At 42.3% G+C, this 19,287-nt stretch overlaps 2 protein-coding genes across 2 annotated transcripts; one reads left to right on the top strand and one right to left on the bottom strand.

Annotated features, from left to right (window-relative positions):
* Positions 1 to 1,376: 1,376 nt before the first annotated feature.
* CSUI_001104 (histone lysine demethylase jmjd5) lies at positions 1,377 to 9,378 on the bottom strand. Its single transcript, XM_068061310.1, has 4 exons — positions 8,178 to 9,378; positions 4,770 to 7,154; positions 3,790 to 3,962; positions 1,377 to 2,915 (listed from the first exon to the last, which is right to left on the bottom strand). The coding sequence occupies exons 1-4, from the start codon at positions 8,323 to 8,325 to the stop codon at positions 2,025 to 2,027; spliced, it is 3,597 nt and encodes a 1,198-aa protein (XP_067926712.1). The 5' UTR covers positions 8,326 to 9,378; the 3' UTR covers positions 1,377 to 2,024.
* On the top strand, positions 9,378 to 19,196 carry CSUI_001105 (uncharacterized protein). Its single transcript, XM_068061311.1, has 8 exons — positions 9,378 to 12,168; positions 12,896 to 12,947; positions 13,379 to 13,460; positions 13,945 to 14,048; positions 14,648 to 14,966; positions 15,803 to 15,950; positions 16,377 to 16,420; positions 17,208 to 19,196. Exons 1-8 carry the CDS (start codon positions 10,341 to 10,343, stop codon positions 18,717 to 18,719), a joined length of 4,089 nt encoding a protein of 1,362 aa, XP_067926713.1. The 5' UTR covers positions 9,378 to 10,340; the 3' UTR covers positions 18,720 to 19,196.
* Positions 19,197 to 19,287: the final 91 nt, after the last annotated feature.

The raw sequence follows: 19,287 nt of genomic DNA on the forward strand, positions 1-19,287 counted from the left end.
TTCGCGTAAGGGGTGCAGTCCGCGGGTTGCAACAAAACAAAAGTGTGCGACCTCCCTGTCGCAGACGGCACCGGTTCACGCACTTCGACCCTCACCCAGGTCACCTGAAGCCAGACACAGACGAGAAACGAGTTTAAATGAACGCGACAGGCTTCCTGTCAGACCGGACACCCCTCGAAAAGACACTGCCAACAGCTCCGATTACCAGCGGCTCGGCCCGTCCTTGGAGTCAGGCTATGGGGTCGAGAGGTTGCCGATGCCGGATAACTTCATGAAGTGTTACATACGAGGGCTCGTTTGAGGACCTTCTTGGTGTTTCCGGAGTTCACCGGTGAGCCGAATCCCATCTAGGCGCGATGGCGGGGTTCCTGAGAGCTTGAGGTCTGCAAGCTAGCAGAAGCCTCCTTCAATATGACTCTCTGACTGGACTCGAAAACACCAAAGAAATCACCCCTCTGTTACTCTTTTTACACAACTGACAGGCTTGCTTCTCGGAGTTCTATGAACGTAATTCATCCACCGCTGTTCAACGTCCCTAGTTTGATGTGTCCTCCTCTCTCCCACTAACAACATAATTCTCCTCTATTGTAACCATTGTGATTGCCATACCTACGTCTACTAAGCTACTGTAGGGAGACTGCCTGCTTTTCGTTTCTTACCCTGGTGATGTGTGAGGTGCTAGCCTCCTGCCTCGTCTCGCGGTGCCTAGAACTTCCTGGTCGATGTATTAGTCTCTTTCTCTCTCGCTCTTCTTACTAATCTCTAGCGCGCAGAGAGGAAACCGGAAAAAAAAATCCGTCTATGTGGAGGCCTTTGGTACACCCGGGAGCCGGTTCTAGAGATAAGATAGATGGGTGTAATGGTGGCAGGCACTCGAAAAAGCGCTAGAGAGAAAAACGAACTAAATCAAAGAAAGGAGACAGACACATGAAGCTCCTTCGAAACCCGAGAGAGACACGCTACATCAAAATAGGCTCGTGTTATTTTGGTATTGTGAGTATGAGAAAAGTTCTAAAGCTGAAGACATCTGTCAACCGCCAGTACCTATGAAGAGCGAATTAGAGCTTCTGTCGTCTCTTTCTCCCTACTTTCTTTCTTGCTCTCTCTGTATTTCCTTCCTCTCTCCTTCTCTACCTTCTTCCTTCTCCTCTCGGTAATCCACTTTCCTTCCCGTGATCAGGTAGCTACAATATTCTTGAGGTGAAAACAAGCAGACTTGGAGATTCACGAGATCAGGGAGAAAGAACAGGAGAAACACCTAAGCTTTTCTTCCTTCGAGCGACAAAACGGAAATCTTTGTCAGAGCATCACCAGGTTTTCTTGAAAAGAGATTTACAATGAGAAAGAAAGTCTTTTCAAAAAAACTTAGACAAATGATAGACAATTACAGACTCCAGACTTCTCTTCTTTCGAGAGAAATCTCCAACTTTCTGTTCTTTCTGCACTGCTTCGTACACACATAAGCAAACGAAACAGCACGGAGAGAGGTACCTGGCTGAGAGAAATTTTCGCTAGACCCTTCAGCGAAAGACAGACTAGATACACAGCCTCGAGAACCGAATGAGATGACCTGCCTCTTCTCACCTATAAATCTCTACGGTATCTTCATCCTCTGTATAAGGACATTCGGACATATGGACAGTCCTGTCTTCTTCGTCATACCTCAGTTAAGTAAGCTTTCTATTTATGGCTTCTTCTCCTTGGTATTCTCCTTCTTCGTGCTTGTCTTCTTTTGGGGTATGGTCTTGCTTTTCTTCTGATGAATAGAAACTTCACATTGAGGTGTACTTTGCTTACTGGAAAAGATGAAGATCTCTTTTCTTTGCTGTTTGTTCCCTTGTCGAAAACCGTGCACATGTCCTGTCACCTTCACCTTCTAGAGCAACCGGACTGCTTCGTTCTTTCTCTCTTTCTTTCTGGAAGAAGACTGGTACTTCATCATCATCTTCTCTTTCTAAATCTGAGACAGTGAGTTCTTGATCTTCTGCTTGTTTCGAAGAATAGATACTTCCGTGTAAGGATGATTAAGAAAACCAATGAGAGACAGATACGGATGCACTTTCAGCCTTGACAAAGTGCCACCAGAGTTTCGGGATATAGAGCATGTCTCCCGGGTGTACATACACCTCAAAACCAAGACTTCGATCAAACAAAGGAAAATCTGCCGCAATTTTCTTCCGCTTCTTTTCCCTCTCCTTTCTTTTTGTCTTACCCTTCTCTTCTTCGTTTTCCTCTCTCTCTTCTTCTTCCTCTATCTTCCCACTCAAATCCTTCTTTTCATCATTTTCTTCCTCCTTCTTCCTTCCAAAACTTTTCATTCTTCTCCCATTCCAATCACTTCCCTTTAGACTCTTCTCCACATCTCTGCAAGCATCGTCTTCATTCTTTTGACTCAGATTTGCACCCCGCGTTTCTACCTTCTTTTCTTTCTCTTCTTCTTCTTCTTGTAATGTAGGCTTGTCGAGATAATCGAGATCGTATTTGGGAGAAGGAAGCGACAGTTTCTTTATCCTAGGGAGATGCGAACTTCTTCTGTCTTCTCCGACTGATGTTTCCACATGTCTTTCTTTCTCTTTTTCTCTATCGAAGATCCCTACATTCTCTTCTTCTTTTTCTTCACGCACTTTCCTTCTTTTCTGGATGCTTTCTTCTTCATCATCTACTTCGTTTATCAGTCCCGTATCATCATAAGAGAGAGACGAATCCCGTCTCTTCTTCTTTTTCTTTTCTTCACATAGTTTGACGCCACCCGTATCTGAAAAATTTCCTTCCTTCTTCATCTTTCTGTCATCTCCCCCATCCTCGTTTTCATCATCTCTCTCTTCTGTTTCTTCTTTCTTTCCTTCAACCGGCAATGAGGGGGGTGGGAGAAGAAACAGATCTACCGGAACTCCTGATGTATTTGTTAAAGGTCCCTGTAGAACAAAAGGAGAGAAGCAAAGAGAAAAGAGAAAAAAAGAGAAGAGAACAGAGAAGAAAAGTTAAGAGACAAGAAGAAGAGAAAAGAAAAGAGAAGGAAAGAGAGGAGATAGAGAGCAGTGAAGTAGACACAGCACAGATTTCCCTATCTCCATCATCCTTATAGCAGTGAGTAGATCTCCTTCATTCTTTAGCAGATCTCAAGACATGAATTTATACCTATCTACTGAATAGACAGATCCACGTCTACACATCAATACAAAGCCCAAGAGAAGAAGAAGGACAACTAAGAGAAAAGAAGAGAGGAAGAAGACGTAAAAAAAATTGGTGAGATCTTCTTCACCCTTTCCACATGCCAAGTTAGGACAGTTACTATGATGCGTGGTAGATAGGGAACAAACTGTCTCGCTAAGACGTTCTTAACCCAACTTGTCGCCATTGTCGATTTGGAGTAGACGGGGGGGGAAGCGAACATTCACGATGAGGAGGTGATGCAAGGAAATATGAATCGATTGAAGGAAAAAAGAGAGAGACGAATAAAGGAGAAAGAACGAATTTCCGGTCTCACGGAGGAGCTACACACTATATTGAAATGGCCAAGGCCTAGACTTCATCTCACATGAACATGTTATGTATCTACACACACGTGTACATGAAGGTACAGATGTTTTACACAGGCAGGTACCCATATACAAATACATGCATAGAAACGCACAGCATACATACTCTATAACTTCTGTATATGGATGATATGAGGCGACTGCGATTCCCGTGTCTGAACTGAATCTATCTATCTATTTATCTATCTGAAGTGCGAGGGAGCAGACAAGAGATACTCAGAGATAACGAGAAGAATGAAAGAAGACTGACCTTTTGATAAGGATAAAGAGACCTATGAGCTGAAGGAGGGAAGAGTTGAAGTCTTTTATAGCCGAGAACTTGAACGAAGAGATTCTCCCATTCATCTGTGTGCGCAGGAGAGATTGTGCTCTGTGGGCCTATCCACACTAAGCGAATCGGCAGCTTCTCAAGCTTCTTCGATGCTTGAGATAGAGGACACACACACACGAGAAAGAACAGAAAACACCGAAGGAGACGAAGAAAGACAAATCTACAGAGGAGAAGAAGAAAGAAGGTATTAGATGAGATAAAAAGAGAGGAAGAGAAGATGTACAAGGAAAGAAGAAAGAAAAGTTAGGAGTTCATGAGAAAGTAGACAGAGGGAGACTCGACGTTCTTTTGGATAGACAAAAGTGCAGGAAAGAAAGAAGGGAGAGAAATCTGATGGAATAGAAAACAGCGAAGAAAAGAGAGAGAGAAAGAGAAGAAGAGTACGGAAAAAGAAGATGAATGAGACACATACGTGTGCAGATGAGCAGAGAGAAAGGGAGACGGTCATTGTTAGGGGTGCGAAAGAGAGAGAAGGAGAAGGTGTATGAAGCGGTTTCTCACAAAGAAAGAAAGATGAAATAGAAAGAAGAAGATGAAAAAGAGAGGACGAAAAAGAGAGACAAAGAGACAACGATGGTGAAAAGAGAACGAGGAGAAGAAGAAGAAAAGAACCAATGGTGAAAGATGACAATGTTTGCGAATCTTCTCTTCTTTCTCTTTTGACTTCACAGTCTGTGTCTGAAGATACAGATACACGTACATATATATACACGGACATATCTAGATATGTATCTATGGCTTGCTATTCATACCAACAATTCCAGAGATATGAAGGAACACCAAACAGAGAGAGAGGAACATGAAGATCTACTAGGACGAAGCTAAAACACAGAGAGAAAGAAAAAGAAATAGAGAAAGAGAGAGAAAAAGAAGAACAAAAAGGATGTCTGTTTCCCTACCACATATCGCTAGGTCAGGCATAGGACAATCCACTTTAAGGGAAGGCACCTGCTCAAACAACCCGTGCTGTGCCATATACAGCACTTCTTGTTCTTCCTCTTCTTCCTCTCCCTCTTCTTCTTCTTCTGCTTCCTCTTCTCCTTCTTCTCCTCCTCCTTCTCCCTCTTCTTCTTCTCCTCCTCCCTGTGCTTCTTCTTCTACTTCTCCGTCATCGTCTCCTTCTTCCTCCTCCTCTGCCTCTTCTTCCTCCTCTCTCTCTTCTTCTTCTTCGTTTTGTCCTTGATCAGAGATGCGAGATCTTCTAAAAAATTCTTCACCGCGCATGAGACGTTGTGTCCAGTTCTTTTGGGTGTATGCACGGCCGACTTCAATCGGGAGGAGTCGATTTTTCAGAGTTTTCTTCAACTCACCCCAGTCTCTCCATTTCCTTACTGCCGGCCAGTGTGAAGCTCCTCCTTTGATAAGAAGAGGAATCTCTTTCCCAACGAAATCGACAAGAAAAGATTCAAGAGATAAATCACCTGCATCTATCGACTGCACCAACCTCATCCCCCATATCTGTTCTTCTCTTCCCTTCCTCTTTTCTTCTTCATTTCTCTTCTCCTCGTTCTTCATCACAGTCTCTTCTTCTTCATTCTTCTTCTTTTTCAGCTCTACGTCTCTTTCTTCTGTTCCTAGCTCTTCGCCCCCATCTTCTGTCTCTTTCTCTTCTTCTGTTGGTTTCTGTCTTGAGGCTAGAGATGACTCGCTCTGAGAGAGAAGACTAGGTGAATACGTGGCGTTAGTACTATCATGGTGAAGCCTCTTTTTGCAGGGATCGAGACAAGGAGAAGAACAGAAAGACGAAGATGAAAAGGATGAGAAAGAAGAAGAAGAAATCTTTTCTAAGTGTTGAATGAGAGAAAGAATAGATGAATAGACAGGGGTATCAGGATTTCCTAATATAAGACCTAAATCACTATAATGATATGCTAGACGAAGATACCGATTACACCGCCTCTTCTTCATGAAAAAAGAAGAAAGACAACCTTCTACTTCTTCTTCTTCTCTATCTCTATCATCGTTTTCTTCTCTTTCTTCTTCTTTCCCACTTCCATCTCTGAAGCATACGATCTCTTCTTTCACACCTTCTCTCTTATTCATTTCATAGTGATCATCGCCTCTCATACCTACACCTCGACATCTTTCTTCTCCCTCTTCTCCGTTCTTCTTTTTTCTCTCCTTCATCTCTTTTTCTTTCGTCTCTTCTCCTTTTCCATGCTTCTCCTTTATCTTCTCTTGAAATGTGACGTGAAGAAATCTAGGGTCTATCCAAGCTTCCCAGAGAAAGGTATGAAAACTGATGTATATGAGAGAGAGAAGAAGACAGGAGAAACTATAGAGAGATCTCCATGTATCAGGGACTTCACTCCATACACCTGAATGAAGTCGACGCCAACTCACTGCATGCAACTCGTCCACTGAACACTTCAGTTCCTCTAACCATACAGGAAATGAAGTAGACGAAGAGAAGAAAGAAGAAGAGGAAGAAGATAAAGGAGAAGAAGAAGATGAAGCAGAAATCTGTTTCTCCGTTCTAGGGCATTTGTTTCGATTGATGTCTTTACAGTGACAAAAAAAAGAAACAAGACATCCTACGCATGTTCTTCTTTTTCTTTTCTTCCTCTTCTTCATCTCTTCTTCTGTTCTAAAGAGAGATAAGAAGCGCGCATCATCGCCTGTTTTTTCTTTGGGTGGAAGAAAGTTACAAACTTCTGGCTGGTGTTCTTTAGAGAAAACTTGATATCCATCATTGTCCTCATCTTTCGTTTTTATGTATCTTTCCTCTTCTCCTATGAAGACATCGATCTCGGCTACTGAAAGATCCTCTTCTCTCTCTCCCTCTTCTAGCCATGATGCGTTCTTGTTCTCCTTCTCTCCATCCGACACAACCAAGGAAGAAGAGGGTGAATGCGCGGCAGCCTCATTCTTCTTTTTTTTCTGAACTTTCTTCGTCTCTTCTCCATTCATCTTTTCCTCGTCCTGTTCATCTTCATCATATGTAACCTTATCCACAATCCATGTATCTTCGTCACCTCTCTCTTCTTTTTCTTTTTCTTCATCTTCTCGTTCTTTCTCATGGTCGCTGTTCTTCTTTTCGGATATCTCAGCGACGGCATCTTTCTGACGAAGGTCTGGTGAGCTGTCCACGTCTCCAGATAAAGAAGAAAAACAGAGAGAAGAAGACGAAGAAGAGAGAGAAGAAGACGAAGAAGAGAGAGAAGAAGACGAAGAAGAGAGAGAAGAAGCCGAAGAGAAGAAGATTTGGCGAAGAAGAAGAAAAACTTCAAGAAGGACTTCTCGTGCATGGGGAGTTAGCTCAGCATCAGGATTTGCCTGGCCATCTTCACATACACACACAAGATAAAAAGAGGAAGAAAACGAGAAGAAAGAGAATGAAGAAGACAGGAAAGAAAGAAAGAAAAGAAGGACAGGTTGAATTCTTGTGTTTGTGAGGAGAAAGAACCCTCTCTCTGTCCCAAACGAACTCAGAAGAAGAAGAAAAAAATTTAAGAAGAAACAGTCTGACTGGCTTGTAGAAAAAAAGGAGAAAGGTGGACAGGCGACAGGCCTATCATAAGAAGAGTGAAGTATCATCTTCTCAAGAAGAAAGAAAGAAAGCTCAGTGTATATACACCCCACACCGGGCAGGATGTGCGTGGTGAAGAATAGACGCTTGAAAAAGAGAGAGATGTATGTTGGTAGGGGAAGAAGAAAATAGAAAGAGATGAGAGCGAAAAGACAGACGGAAAGGAAAAGAATCCGGGGAAAAAAAGAATGGCTATCTAAGGCAGAGATGTTTAACTCAAGAAAAGAAAGAAGATTGACGTCTCATGATGTGTGTCTATTACAACGTATCAGTTATACATGTATGTATATGTATACATGTATATGTATGCATATGTATATGGCAATTCCTCACCTATGCATGGCGCCTTCTCTTCACATCTATCTCTACCTCGATCCATACATATTTATATATATACATTCATACATATATATGTATATGCGTCAATGAACATATACGTCTCTATCTACTTATACACATGGGTGATGCGTATGGGCACGACTCTCAATCTATGTATATATACCTACACATACACGTGTATCTCTATGCGTGTATATATATATATATAGAGAGAGAGAGAGAGTGGTTGCGTTTCTCTGTGTTAGCTAATCGTGTAGAGACTCTCGAGGAAGGAATGAAGGAAGAACGTCTGCTGTATGTGTATACCTATACACATGTATGGAGAGCTCTGTATAGGATATGAAGAGAAGTAGAGACAAGGAAGTTACCAACATGGGAAGTCGAAGGAAGTGAAGAAAAGAAGAGACGAAAAAAAAAAGTGAGAGGAGAGAAGCCTTACTTTCTCGTAGAAAATGAATGAAGTTTTGCAAGAAGGAGGAGGTTAAGATGTCCTTTGCATGCTCTCGGAAACAAGGAAGAAGATAAGAAGAACAGAAAGAACAGAATTGAAGACTTGATCTACACAGGGATGATTCTACACTCATCATCGAAAAGAAGAGAAAGAAGAAATAAAGAGAGAAGTAGGAGAAAGAGAAAAGGGAAGAGAGAAGAGTAGAAGACGATAGAAAAGACTAGAAATGTGATTAGTGTGTCTTCCTCATTAGTGGGAAGTGGTAGATCAAATCCTGGTGTATGATCTGATCTCTCGTAATTTCGATGCATAGAGATCGATTTGACGAATGCAGAGATTGAGGAAAAAAAAAGCCTTTGTCGTCTCTCTCTTCTTCTACGTTACTCTCTTCACGTAGACGCCTCTTTCGTATATGTACGTCCATGTGTCAATATACATGGAGAGAGATTCTGTGAGCGTGCGGATAGTCAAGAGCGAAGAGTACATACACACGGAAGAGTGAGTAGTAGACCAGAGACAAATTTCGAGAGGAACAGAAAGAAGAAAGAGAATCTCTTCTCTTCCCCTGAAGAGATTGATAAATTTCTAGATGGGACTTAAAGAACCAAAGAATACATATCTCATTCAAATCCCTCTCTCTAGAGATCTACCTTTAATCAATCTATTTCTCTCTGTATGCCTTCCTGTTTGGTAGCGCTGCCGAGATAACAGTGGAAAAAAGGAAGAAACAAAGATATTTCAAAATTCTCGAAACTTCTATCTCCTATGAATAGAAAGGAAAGAAAAAGAGATATTCAATTCCCCCGTACGGGGTTAACAGAGAGGACAGAAGGTAGAAAAACGAGAAATAAACGAAGAAGCAAAAAGGAGAAGAGGAGGGTGAAAAAACGAATAATCAGATGTACATCAGTTCAGGTGTAGATACACCTGGAGGATGAAAAATCTTAGGGAAACATCGGAGTGTGCTTGACAGAACAAAATGTTCTTTCTACATCTCCTTCAGCACACGCACATCTCTCCAGACATCTACCTCACAGCGACACGCGCAGGCATAGGAGAAAAGAGGTGAAGAGAGAAAAAGCAGCCAAAGAAGAAGACGAAAAGAACAATCGGATGAAGAGAGAAAGCTCTACTGCAGATTTTGAGGTAGAACAAAGATTCAAGTTTACCTGAGTCCGTTCTGGAGGAGGAGAAGAAAAAGTAGAGTAAGAAAGAGAATCGATCAATCGACATCCCCACCTGGTGTGTCTAAACCCTTTTCATCTTTCCTTTTCTCCTCAGAAGATAAACACAAAAGAGAATTCGCTTCTTTTCTTTTCTATACCCACTTTCGAGGACCATGTCTTTGTTCTCTTTTGCAGACCTCGTTTTTCTCATACCTTTTCTTTCATGCGTCTTCTCGACTTCTCATCCTTTCGCTCTTCTTCCTCGCACACTCGTCGTCTTTTCCACTTCGTCTCCCTACATGCAAAGAGAAGAAGGGGATTGAATTCAGAGAATCTCTTTTCTTTCTTTCCTTCATCACATGAAGAAGAAGTCTCTTCATTTCTTTTGACTTGCCCTTCTTTGCTCCTTCTTCTTCACGCAATCCTGGCGAGAAACGAGCTAGCTACGAGGAGAGCTACGTCTCTTCTTGTGAGAAGACGCTCCGTCTAGAGAAACTAAACATCCTCTTCTTTTCTTGCGCCTCTTTTCTTCTTTAGCTTGTTAACTCTTCACTTTCTTTTTCTGTCGCCTTTTCCTTATCTTTCCGAAGCCGTAGATGCTTTTCAAAGAGAGATAGATGCTTGTATTGAATCCGACGAGGAAATAGCGGGAGTGTGAATGCTAGAAGATAAGAGGTGAACAAAGTGTATGTGTAGTTCTTCAGTTCCTCCTTATCTTCACTTTCCTCTTCACCCTTCTCCATTTAGCGAGTATCATGATGTTTGGTGTACACGGCTAGGGGAACTTCTGCTTTTTACTTGCTGCATCACGGACAAGATGAAAGACCGGGTGGAATGTTTTCTGGGGAAATTTTGAAGAAATGGGGAAGGGAGTGTATATACACTCGAAAAAAGACAAGGGCTGTCTGTACACCTGAGACACTGGCTGTACGTACACCTCCGATATCGGCCGTATGTACACCTCAGAGCTTTCTGTGTAGGAAGGATGAAGCTGCCGTCTTTTTTTCTTTCTTCTTCCTCTTCTTTCTCGCGTTTTTCTTCTTCCTCCTCTTCCCTTCCTCTCTTCTGTTTGGTTTTCTTTGTCTCAGGGGTGGGAATCGGCACAGGCATTGGATGTCTGATCGGAGAGAGGAAGAGACGAGAGAGATCGGAAGACGAAAAAACAATTACTCCTTCTTCCTCCTCATGTCTTCCTTTTTGTGATCTTCTTCTGTTCTTCAAACTCCTCTACCAGTCGCTTATTCTCTCTCCCTTTCGTTGTGTTGGATTCTTTTTCCCAAGAAGAGTCTCTTCTCTCTTTTCTTCTTCTTTATCCCCGTCATCACTTTCTTCATCTCCCCCTGTCTTTTTACTTGAAGATGAGAAGCACTCAGGTACACATACTTCTCTTCCTATTCCTTTTCCTTCTTCCTACGAAAATGAAGAAGAAAGAAGTCTTTCGTCTTCTTCTCTGTCTTCTGTTTTCTTATTAACTCCCTCGCGCCATGGTCATCACGAAGGTCCCGCCTTCTCTTCACAGTCTCCGAACCCTCTTCTCTCTTCCTCTGCTCTTCTCTCTCCTTTTTTTTCTAACTCCGATTCCACGTCACTTACCTCTTCTTCTTCATCATCTTCTTCTTCGTCTTCATCTTCTTGTTCTATCGATCTTTCTTCATCTTCATCTCCTCCGTCAACCTCATCAACCGGGGGAGAAGAAGATGAATCTCCCCGTCAAGGCGGCTATACGTTTCTTCTTACACCTGAAAGAGGAAGAAGTACACCATCTTCTCGCACGTCTGTTTCTCCCTCTTCTCCCAATCCCTCTTTCCTTCCTGTACCTCTCTTCTCCGATAGTGGTGATCGACACCTCCGTGACGATGAAGAGGAAGACAAGAGCGAAAGAAATCTCCCGACGCCTTCTGACGAAGACTGGCTAGATACAGCAGGAAACACGAAAGAAGAAAAAGAAGACAATGAAGGGACGGCATCTCTGGAAAGAAAAAGAAGAAGAAAAGGAGATGGAAAGACCGATGAGGGGGGTGAAGAGAAGGACAAGGAGGTCTCTTTAAGGTGTCACTGCTCTCCTACAAAGAAAGAAGATTCATCTGCAACTTCTTCAGCTTTCCTCACGTCCCGAGACTTCGGTGGGTTATCTTTACACTGTCAGCAGGTAGCAATAGAAGACGGTATGAATACAAGGAGGGGGAGAGAAAGAAGACCAATGAAGAAAGAAGAAGATAGAGGGCCAGAAGACGAGGAAGCTGAAGAAGAAGGAAAGTCGTCTATCACAGATTTCTTTCTGATTCCTTTTCATTATCTTAAGAAGACTAGCGCCTTACACCCATTTGGAGATAACACGAAGAGTAAGAATAGGAAGAAGCTCAACAGAGAAAAAAAAAAGAAAGACGGATTAAGACAGAAATCTGCACATCATCTCAGTCAACCCTCTTCTTCTAAACATCGTCACCGACACCAAAGACGACCAAAGAAGTCTCATCATTCTCCGAAAACGCCTTCTCTTAGTAAAACACTTCAGAGTCCTTCCCTCAGAGATCCTTCTCTTCCTGGGGTGTACGTACACCCGGAAGACCCCTCATCATCTTCTCTTTCCTCTCCTCTCTCCTCGTCTTCTTTCTCGCCCTCTGGGCTTTCCGTTCCAGGCTATTGGTGGCGAGAAGGTGAAGCAGAGTATGTGAGTCGATTTAGTCGACAGCTTCTTCTTCCTGGCTGGAGTCTTTCCTCACAAGAAAAGCTAAAGAAAAGCTCGGCTCTTATTGTTGGGTGCGGCGGCCTAGGGTGTCCTGTGGCTCTCTATCTCTCTTCTTCAGGCATAGGTAAGGTGAGAAGAAGAAGAACAATGAAGAAGAGAAAAAGAAGAAGACACCTAAGTGCAGTGGAGGGAGAAGATGGGAGTTTGGAGAAGGGGGAGAGAGAGACCATCCCATGAGAAGAACACAGACGACAAAGAAGAAGAAATAGAATAGATTGAGTGAATTGGCTTTTCATTCCTGACTTCGGTGAAAAGAAAGGAAAAGAAGAGAAGATACCGCACTATCCTCGCTCTTTGCCTACATATCTATGTATTAGGAAGGAACAGATAGAGATGTCGTACAGTTACCTACATGATATTTGTATATACGTGATATCTATATTTACCTAGCGACGCATGTCTTTCTATCTATTTCCAAGCGATCCCTAATCTCTCTACCCAGCTCTTCAAATCCGTCTGCGTATCTATTTTATCTAGCTAACAAGCTTTGTTTGAGCGGGCATCTATTTCTACGTCAGGGACTCCGCATATAGTCCTGTTACTAGTCAGGCTGCGGGGTGTACGTACACCTGACCCACGGTGTTGATAAATTCGACAGGTGAGAGGATACTCCTTTCCTATCTTCTTTCTCATAGGGACGAATGTTCTTTCTTCACTTGTTTTTTCGTCGTCTTTATTTTTCTCGTCGAAGACATTTCGAAGAGAAGAGAGAAAGCACGGACATACGTTGAGTTGTACATTCCATGTATGTACTGTCTTCTTCTTCTTGCGCTGCTATTCTCTCTCTGTAGGACGTCTTGGGTTGGTAGATGGCGATCATGTAGAGGTCTCGAATCTTCACAGGTATGGTGTCCATCTGCCTGTTCATCTGCTCGTCCGCATCTCCATTCTTTACACAGACACACCCAATACAACGTCTAGACATCTGTACATAGAGGTCTTCATATATACATCAATACGGACGTGTCTGTGTGTATGTCTCACATGTACTGGTGTTACGTCACTCTAGCTAGCTTGCCTTTTGTTGTATACACATACATATGTTTATCTGTAGACATACGAACAGATACCCATACCCGTATCTGAATACGTAGCTTCGATATCTCTCTCTCTGTATGTGTCTATGTGTGTGTCTGAGTTTTTGTTTACTGGAGACGAGAGTTTCAAGAGTCTCCATGCCTTCCTTATCTTTCTGAAAGTTCATCGCATCACGATTCTTTCTTTCTTTCCCACTCTTCCTTTTTTGTTTCTTTTATGTGGGCGTTTGCTTCCAGACAGATAGGCCATACAGAAGGCCGTAGTGGAATGAAGAAAGCCAAGTCTCTCTATCGCGCATGCAAAGCTCTCAATTCGCAGGTACATCCTATCTATCTATCTATCTATGTCCTTTTTCTCTTCTTCTCTCGTCCACTCTCTCTTTGAAGAAGTCATGTTTCTCTTCTTTTTTCTCTTCTCCTTCTTCGTCCCAGTCTTTACAGTCTTCCCTTTCTCACACACTCGGTCTGTGTTTGTTTCTTCTTTTCTCTTTCGCTTATCTTCTTTCAAGAAGAAAAGTCTTGCAAGAAGAGAACAACTGCATTCCATTTCTATCCTTCCTGAATCTTTTCGTCATCACCACCTTGAGGAGTTCTACTTCCTAAAGCATCTCTAATTCATGATCAAAGTAGCAATTCTACCTCTGTCTTTTTCTGTCTTTGAACTTCTGTCAGTTCCTTCTCCTACCTCTACGAGTGATGACGAGGAGTATCGGCGGGTACCTTCTCTCTCTCTCAAGTTTGTATGTGTCTTTTTCCGGTCATCTTTCTTCTTGACTTTTTCTTTCTTTTGTGTCTGCGTGTAGGTGACGATTGATGTGATTCCTTTCCACATCTCCGTCTGGAATGTCTTGAATCTAGTGAAGAGTTTCGATGTTGTCGTCGACTGTACAGACAATCAGCCCACACGGTAAGAAGAAGAAGAAGAAAGAGAAGGAAAAGAAGAAATAGTTAAGTAAGGTGAGAGAAGTTTCAAGTGGGAGAGATAACAGAGAAGACGACGACAGAGTGAAGAAGAAGAAGCAGAAGATTCGTGAAGATTTTGTCTCTTTCTTTCTTTTCTTTTGAAGGCATGGGATAGTCGTGCTAGATGAAATTCTACAGGCCGCTCTCTCCATGATATGAAGTCAAGAGGAGTCTTCTCTTTTCTTCCTTCTCGCCTTGCTATGTTCCTTCTCCTATGCTAAAACGTGCACGCGTAGCTGCCTGTTTCTCTTCGATAGATCTATCTGTTTATCTACGTGCCTATCTATCTTAAGGCCATCTTTTTTACTCTTTCTGTCTAACTGTGTTGTGTTATAGTGTATTTCTTACCAAAATCTATCTCTATCTCTCTCCTATATGTAGGGAGCTAGAGAGATAGATTGCTCAGAGTCAAGGCAAATTCATTCCTTCTCGCCACTCCCGGTGAACTGTATGGAAGAAAGCTCGTTTCTCTTCTTCACTTTTCTCTATGGGATTCTCTTTCTTTTCTTTTCTTCCTTTTCTCTTTCTTCTTTTCTTCTTCAGGTATCTGCTGAATGACGCCTGTGTCTTGGCGAACCGTCCTCTAGTCTGTGGTAGCGCCTTACGCTGGGAAGGGCAATTGTGTATCTACAACCTCCGCTCTTCTCAGTCCTCTTCATCTCTTTCTTCTTCTTCGTCGTCATCTGAGCTAACAGGGGACTCGATTCATCATAGGAGTTACGAGGAAAAGACAGAGGAGAGGATATCTTCTTCTCCTTGTTATAGGTGTCTTCATCCTATTCCTTCACCTGATACAGATGCAGGCGCATGTGATGTTCATGGAGTGATCGGTCCCATACCTGGAATCGTCGGAGTCTTTCAGGTCTCTATCTATCTATCTCCAATCTGTCCATCTCTCTCTAATCTAGCTATCTTTAGTCTATCTGTCCTCTCTTTTCTTCTTCTTTTCGCCATTTTCTTCTTGTTCTTCTTTTGCAAATCCCAGTCTTCGTCTCTCTCTTTCTTTCTGGCTCTCTGTGTTTCTATCTGTATGTAGATGTGTTTGCATCTCTTCTTTCTTTATTTATCTCCTTCGTCGTTTTTCGTGCTTCAATGCTTGGAGAGAATGATGAAAGATGTCGGAGTGAATGGTTTGAGAAGATAAGAGTAGCAGTGAGGCAAGGACGGGCGAAAAGGCTGTCTGAGGCCTGACGTTTTCCAAGTGTATGTACACCTCACCGCCATGAAGAAGAAGCGATCTTTTATTCATCTGTATGAGATACAGGCTTGTTTATCATGTGTATACAGATGTATAAGCTGACACTTTCCTTTAGCTAACTATCGGAAGAATGTACGCACGGAGCAGTTCACGTAGTCCACATACACATCCTATCAGAATAAACACAATGTAGCGTATAGGCGTATATGTATATGTACATCTATAAGCATTGTTTATATCCATATATATATATATAGCTATATTCATATACATATATATCTATGTGTGAATTCACTGTCACTTTTATGTGGATGTGTTGTGCCTTGACCGTGTCTGTGCGGGTGGGGAGATTCCTTCCTTCACCTATAGACATCTATCTGTCCTTGGATATCGTCACTCCATACAGATGTACTTTACCTGTGTATGTGTATCTATCATATACGTGTTTCGTTTTCATGGTGTATCTGTTTGCCGGGTGGATGATGGTGTTTTGCATGCAGGCTTTAGAGACCATCAAAATCTGTGGAGGCCTAGCGGATTCTCCGGAGAATCGAGAAGAAGGTCGATTATGGGTCTTTGATGGCCTTGATGAAGGCAATCGGTTCTTCCGATGCTTTCGCTTCAATCGACGTCGAGAAGGCTGCCTTAGTAAGACCATGAGCTACCTCTCTTCGGTGTGTGTTTTGCGCTTTACCCGTTAAAGTTTTCACATATATATTTATCTGATCATGTCCGCTATCTCTTGTTTGCATACGTAGACATACATACAGGCCTATTCACACAGACATGCGTACATACATACATGTTCATACGTAGGAGTTTAAGGTAAAGCTCCGTCGTCTTCTTCTTTTAGGTGGTATGCGGGACACGGTGATGGTCCTCCGCGATCTATTTCCTTGGAGGACTACGATTGAAGTTCGACAGAGGATCTATCTATCTATATATATATATGTATAAATATGTTTCTCTCCTTAATCTATTCATCCATATACCTATCCTCAATCTGTTCATTTAAATTCTATCCATCTATGGATCTTTGATCTCTCTCTTTGTTTCTTTTCTTCTTTCGTTTAGGTTGTGGGGGGCCTGATGTACCGGGTCACATCAAATCGATTGAGGTGGGTCTTCTACCTTCAGGTGTCTGGTCGATTGTGATGATAGAGAGAAGATCTGTCTCTTGTATTTGAACACTTTCTCACCGTTTCCGAATCTCTCCTATCTACGACACACACATGCCGAGGCTCTTCTCTTTTCTCGAGAGCTTCATGCCTCAAGATGTTCTCTTCTTCGGCCAAAATCGTGCTTCGCTNNCGGGGTAGACGGCACTTGCCCCGCCCGTACCTCCTTATGTTTCCTCTGACTCTCTAGATTTCATTTCTTTCTTTTCTGTTCACTCAGCCAAACACTTCGCGATATTTCGAAAGCTCTCTCTCTCTCATCCTCCTTATGCCTCTCTCTCCCTTTGTTCCTCTATCATGCTTTCTTTGTCTCTTCTTTCCGAAATGTGAAGACCTTTTCTCTCAGTCGGTCGCGCTCATCACCGGCTTCTTCCCTTCTTTCTGTCTGTCTCTCTCTGTTTCTCTCTCTATATGTATACCTGTGTATGTACATATATCTCTTATCTTGATATCTGTGTATATAGAGTAAGTATCTCTTTCGCCCCTCCTGTCGCAGAGTGCTTTTGTATGGATTGAGGCATCTACTAAAAGATACACAGACTTCACCGTCTTCTCCCTCTCTTTCCTATTGAGAGAAAAGAGAGTACGTCTTTCTTTTCATGGTTACGACAACTATGAAGAATTCCCTTTCTCAGGAATAACTTTTCTTTCTCTTTCTGATCATCTTTGTTTCTTCTCTCTTTCTTTGTTGTCTTTTTGCTTCTTCTTTTTCTTGGTATGATGACAGCCTCGACCTGAGTATACGCATGTGTGTCCTTACCCGACTCTCCCGTCATATCAGAAAATTTCTTCTCAATCGTTTCTCCGTCTTTATCTTGCACATTTCTTTCTTCACGAGTCTCTATCTAAAGGAGATTTCAAGCTTCTGTCTGCGTCTACATCTTTCTTTTCTTCTTCTTCTCCTCCTCGGCTTTCCTCATTCTTTCTTTCTCTCAAAGACATGAGAAGCTCACCTAGTCATCATAGAGAGATGTCCTCTAAGAGAGAAATGCTTGGAAAGACCAAAGAGATAAAGAAGAAACAGATCTCCTATCAAGATGATTTCGAGAGAAAGGTCACACCTTTTCAAAAGGAAGAAATGGTCGCAGCGAGACATGTCTTAGGACGGTTAGGGAGGTTCTTTCTCTCTTCTTCTTTGAAGAGTAGAAGACGAGTTGTACCGGGTGGTAAGACTCCTGTAGAGAGATTCATGAAAGACGAAGAAAAAGAGAAAGAGACGAAGAAGATGAGAGAGAGAGGACAACAAGAAGATGAAGAAGAGAGAACGATCTTTATACCTATAGATGTACGCCCTGAATCCCATCCATGCATTAGTGCGCTACCCTATAGTCTTCTACTTCCTTTAGATACCTTAAGACGCGAGATCAATTCCTTCAAGAAATCTTATGAAGAAGACATGAAGAAGGTTTTCTCCGAGTCGAAAGAGCAAGAGAAGACCTCTCATGAAATACATAATCAAACAAACTCTGACATGGAGTATGATACGTTTTCTCCTATCGTAGAACCGTATAGGCCTGATGACGAGATTGAGGTATCTGCTCTGGAGTATTTCATCTTAACAAAGATTCTACGGCTACCATGGACTTCTTTCTCTGCCTTTAATTCTCTTCTCGCTTCTCCGTCACCGTCTTCCTGTCGTGTGAAGATAAAAGTGATCTGTGTGATGATCTGTCGTAGAGGAAATGATAGTGCTATTGCTACGAAGCTTCTCAATGAACTTGAAAGTCTCCCTTCTCCGTTTATAAGCCGAGAGGAAGAGGAGAAGACGATGATGTCGAGTATAGAGAAGAAGAGTTGTAGGAGAGACAGTGAAGAAGACCAAGAGAGAAGAGAAGAAGATAACTCTGGACAAAGAGAGAAAGTGAAGAAAGATGAAGTTGTAGAAAGTAGAGATGAGGAGAGAGAAAGAGGAGATGAGGAGAAGAAGGAAAGAGAAGAGACAAAGAAAGAAAGAAAGACATCAAATGGTGAAGAGGAGAAAAAGAGTCACAGACGTGGAGATAAAGATGAAAGCAAAGAAAGGAAAGAAGAGGGAAAGGTTTCTTCTTTCAAGACGGATGATAATGCTGTAGTGGAGGAGGCGCTAACTATCATGAGCAGGGCTGAAGAGAAAGAGAAGAAGACGCAAGATCTCTCGAGAAAACGAAAAAAGAACGTCTCTCTATGTGTCGTCAACTTAGTAGGAGGTCTGTTGAAACTCCAGCAAGAAGAAGGACTGAAATGCTTGCCTGTAGTCTAGAAAAGAAAAGATAAGAAAGATGTCCAAGATAAGAAAGCAGAGAGATGAGACAAGTGGTTAGGAAAAGAAAAAAGAGAGATGAGAAAGGCGCTCAAGATAAGAAAGAACAAAGTGACGAAGAGTATGGAAGAGGAATAAGGTGAAAATGAAGAAGGACGTAAAGACGAAGAATGAAGAAGAAAGTGAATCTTCTTCACTTTCTTTGCCTGTGAACGTGATCTTGTCTGCATGCGCCGTGATAGAAAAGTTTCGGGTGTATGTACAGCTTCTCCGCACGTGCACCATCTGTAGAATCTCCTTTCTTCTTTAGTGGCAGAGGGGAAGTTTCTCTTCCCTTTCTGCGTATGTGTAAAAGAACTGCTGTTGTGCTTTCACCAATGTACTTTTACTTCTTTCCGTCCGTTTGGTAGACTCTATCTAAATGATGAAGAGAACACTAGAGCTCTCGGGGAGAGAAGGTGATGCTGGTTCTTCAACCCTATGAAATCTCTCTCAGTTTCTTCTCCTTTTTCTCTTAAAAAACATGTGACTCAAAGGTTTCGTTGTCTCTTGGAATTGCCAACTCATT

The sequence above is a fragment of the Cystoisospora suis genome (assembly GCF_002600585.1).
Source record: "Cystoisospora suis strain Wien I chromosome Unknown contig_434, whole genome shotgun sequence".
Classification (NCBI taxonomy): Eukaryota; Apicomplexa; class Conoidasida; order Eucoccidiorida; family Sarcocystidae; genus Cystoisospora; species Cystoisospora suis.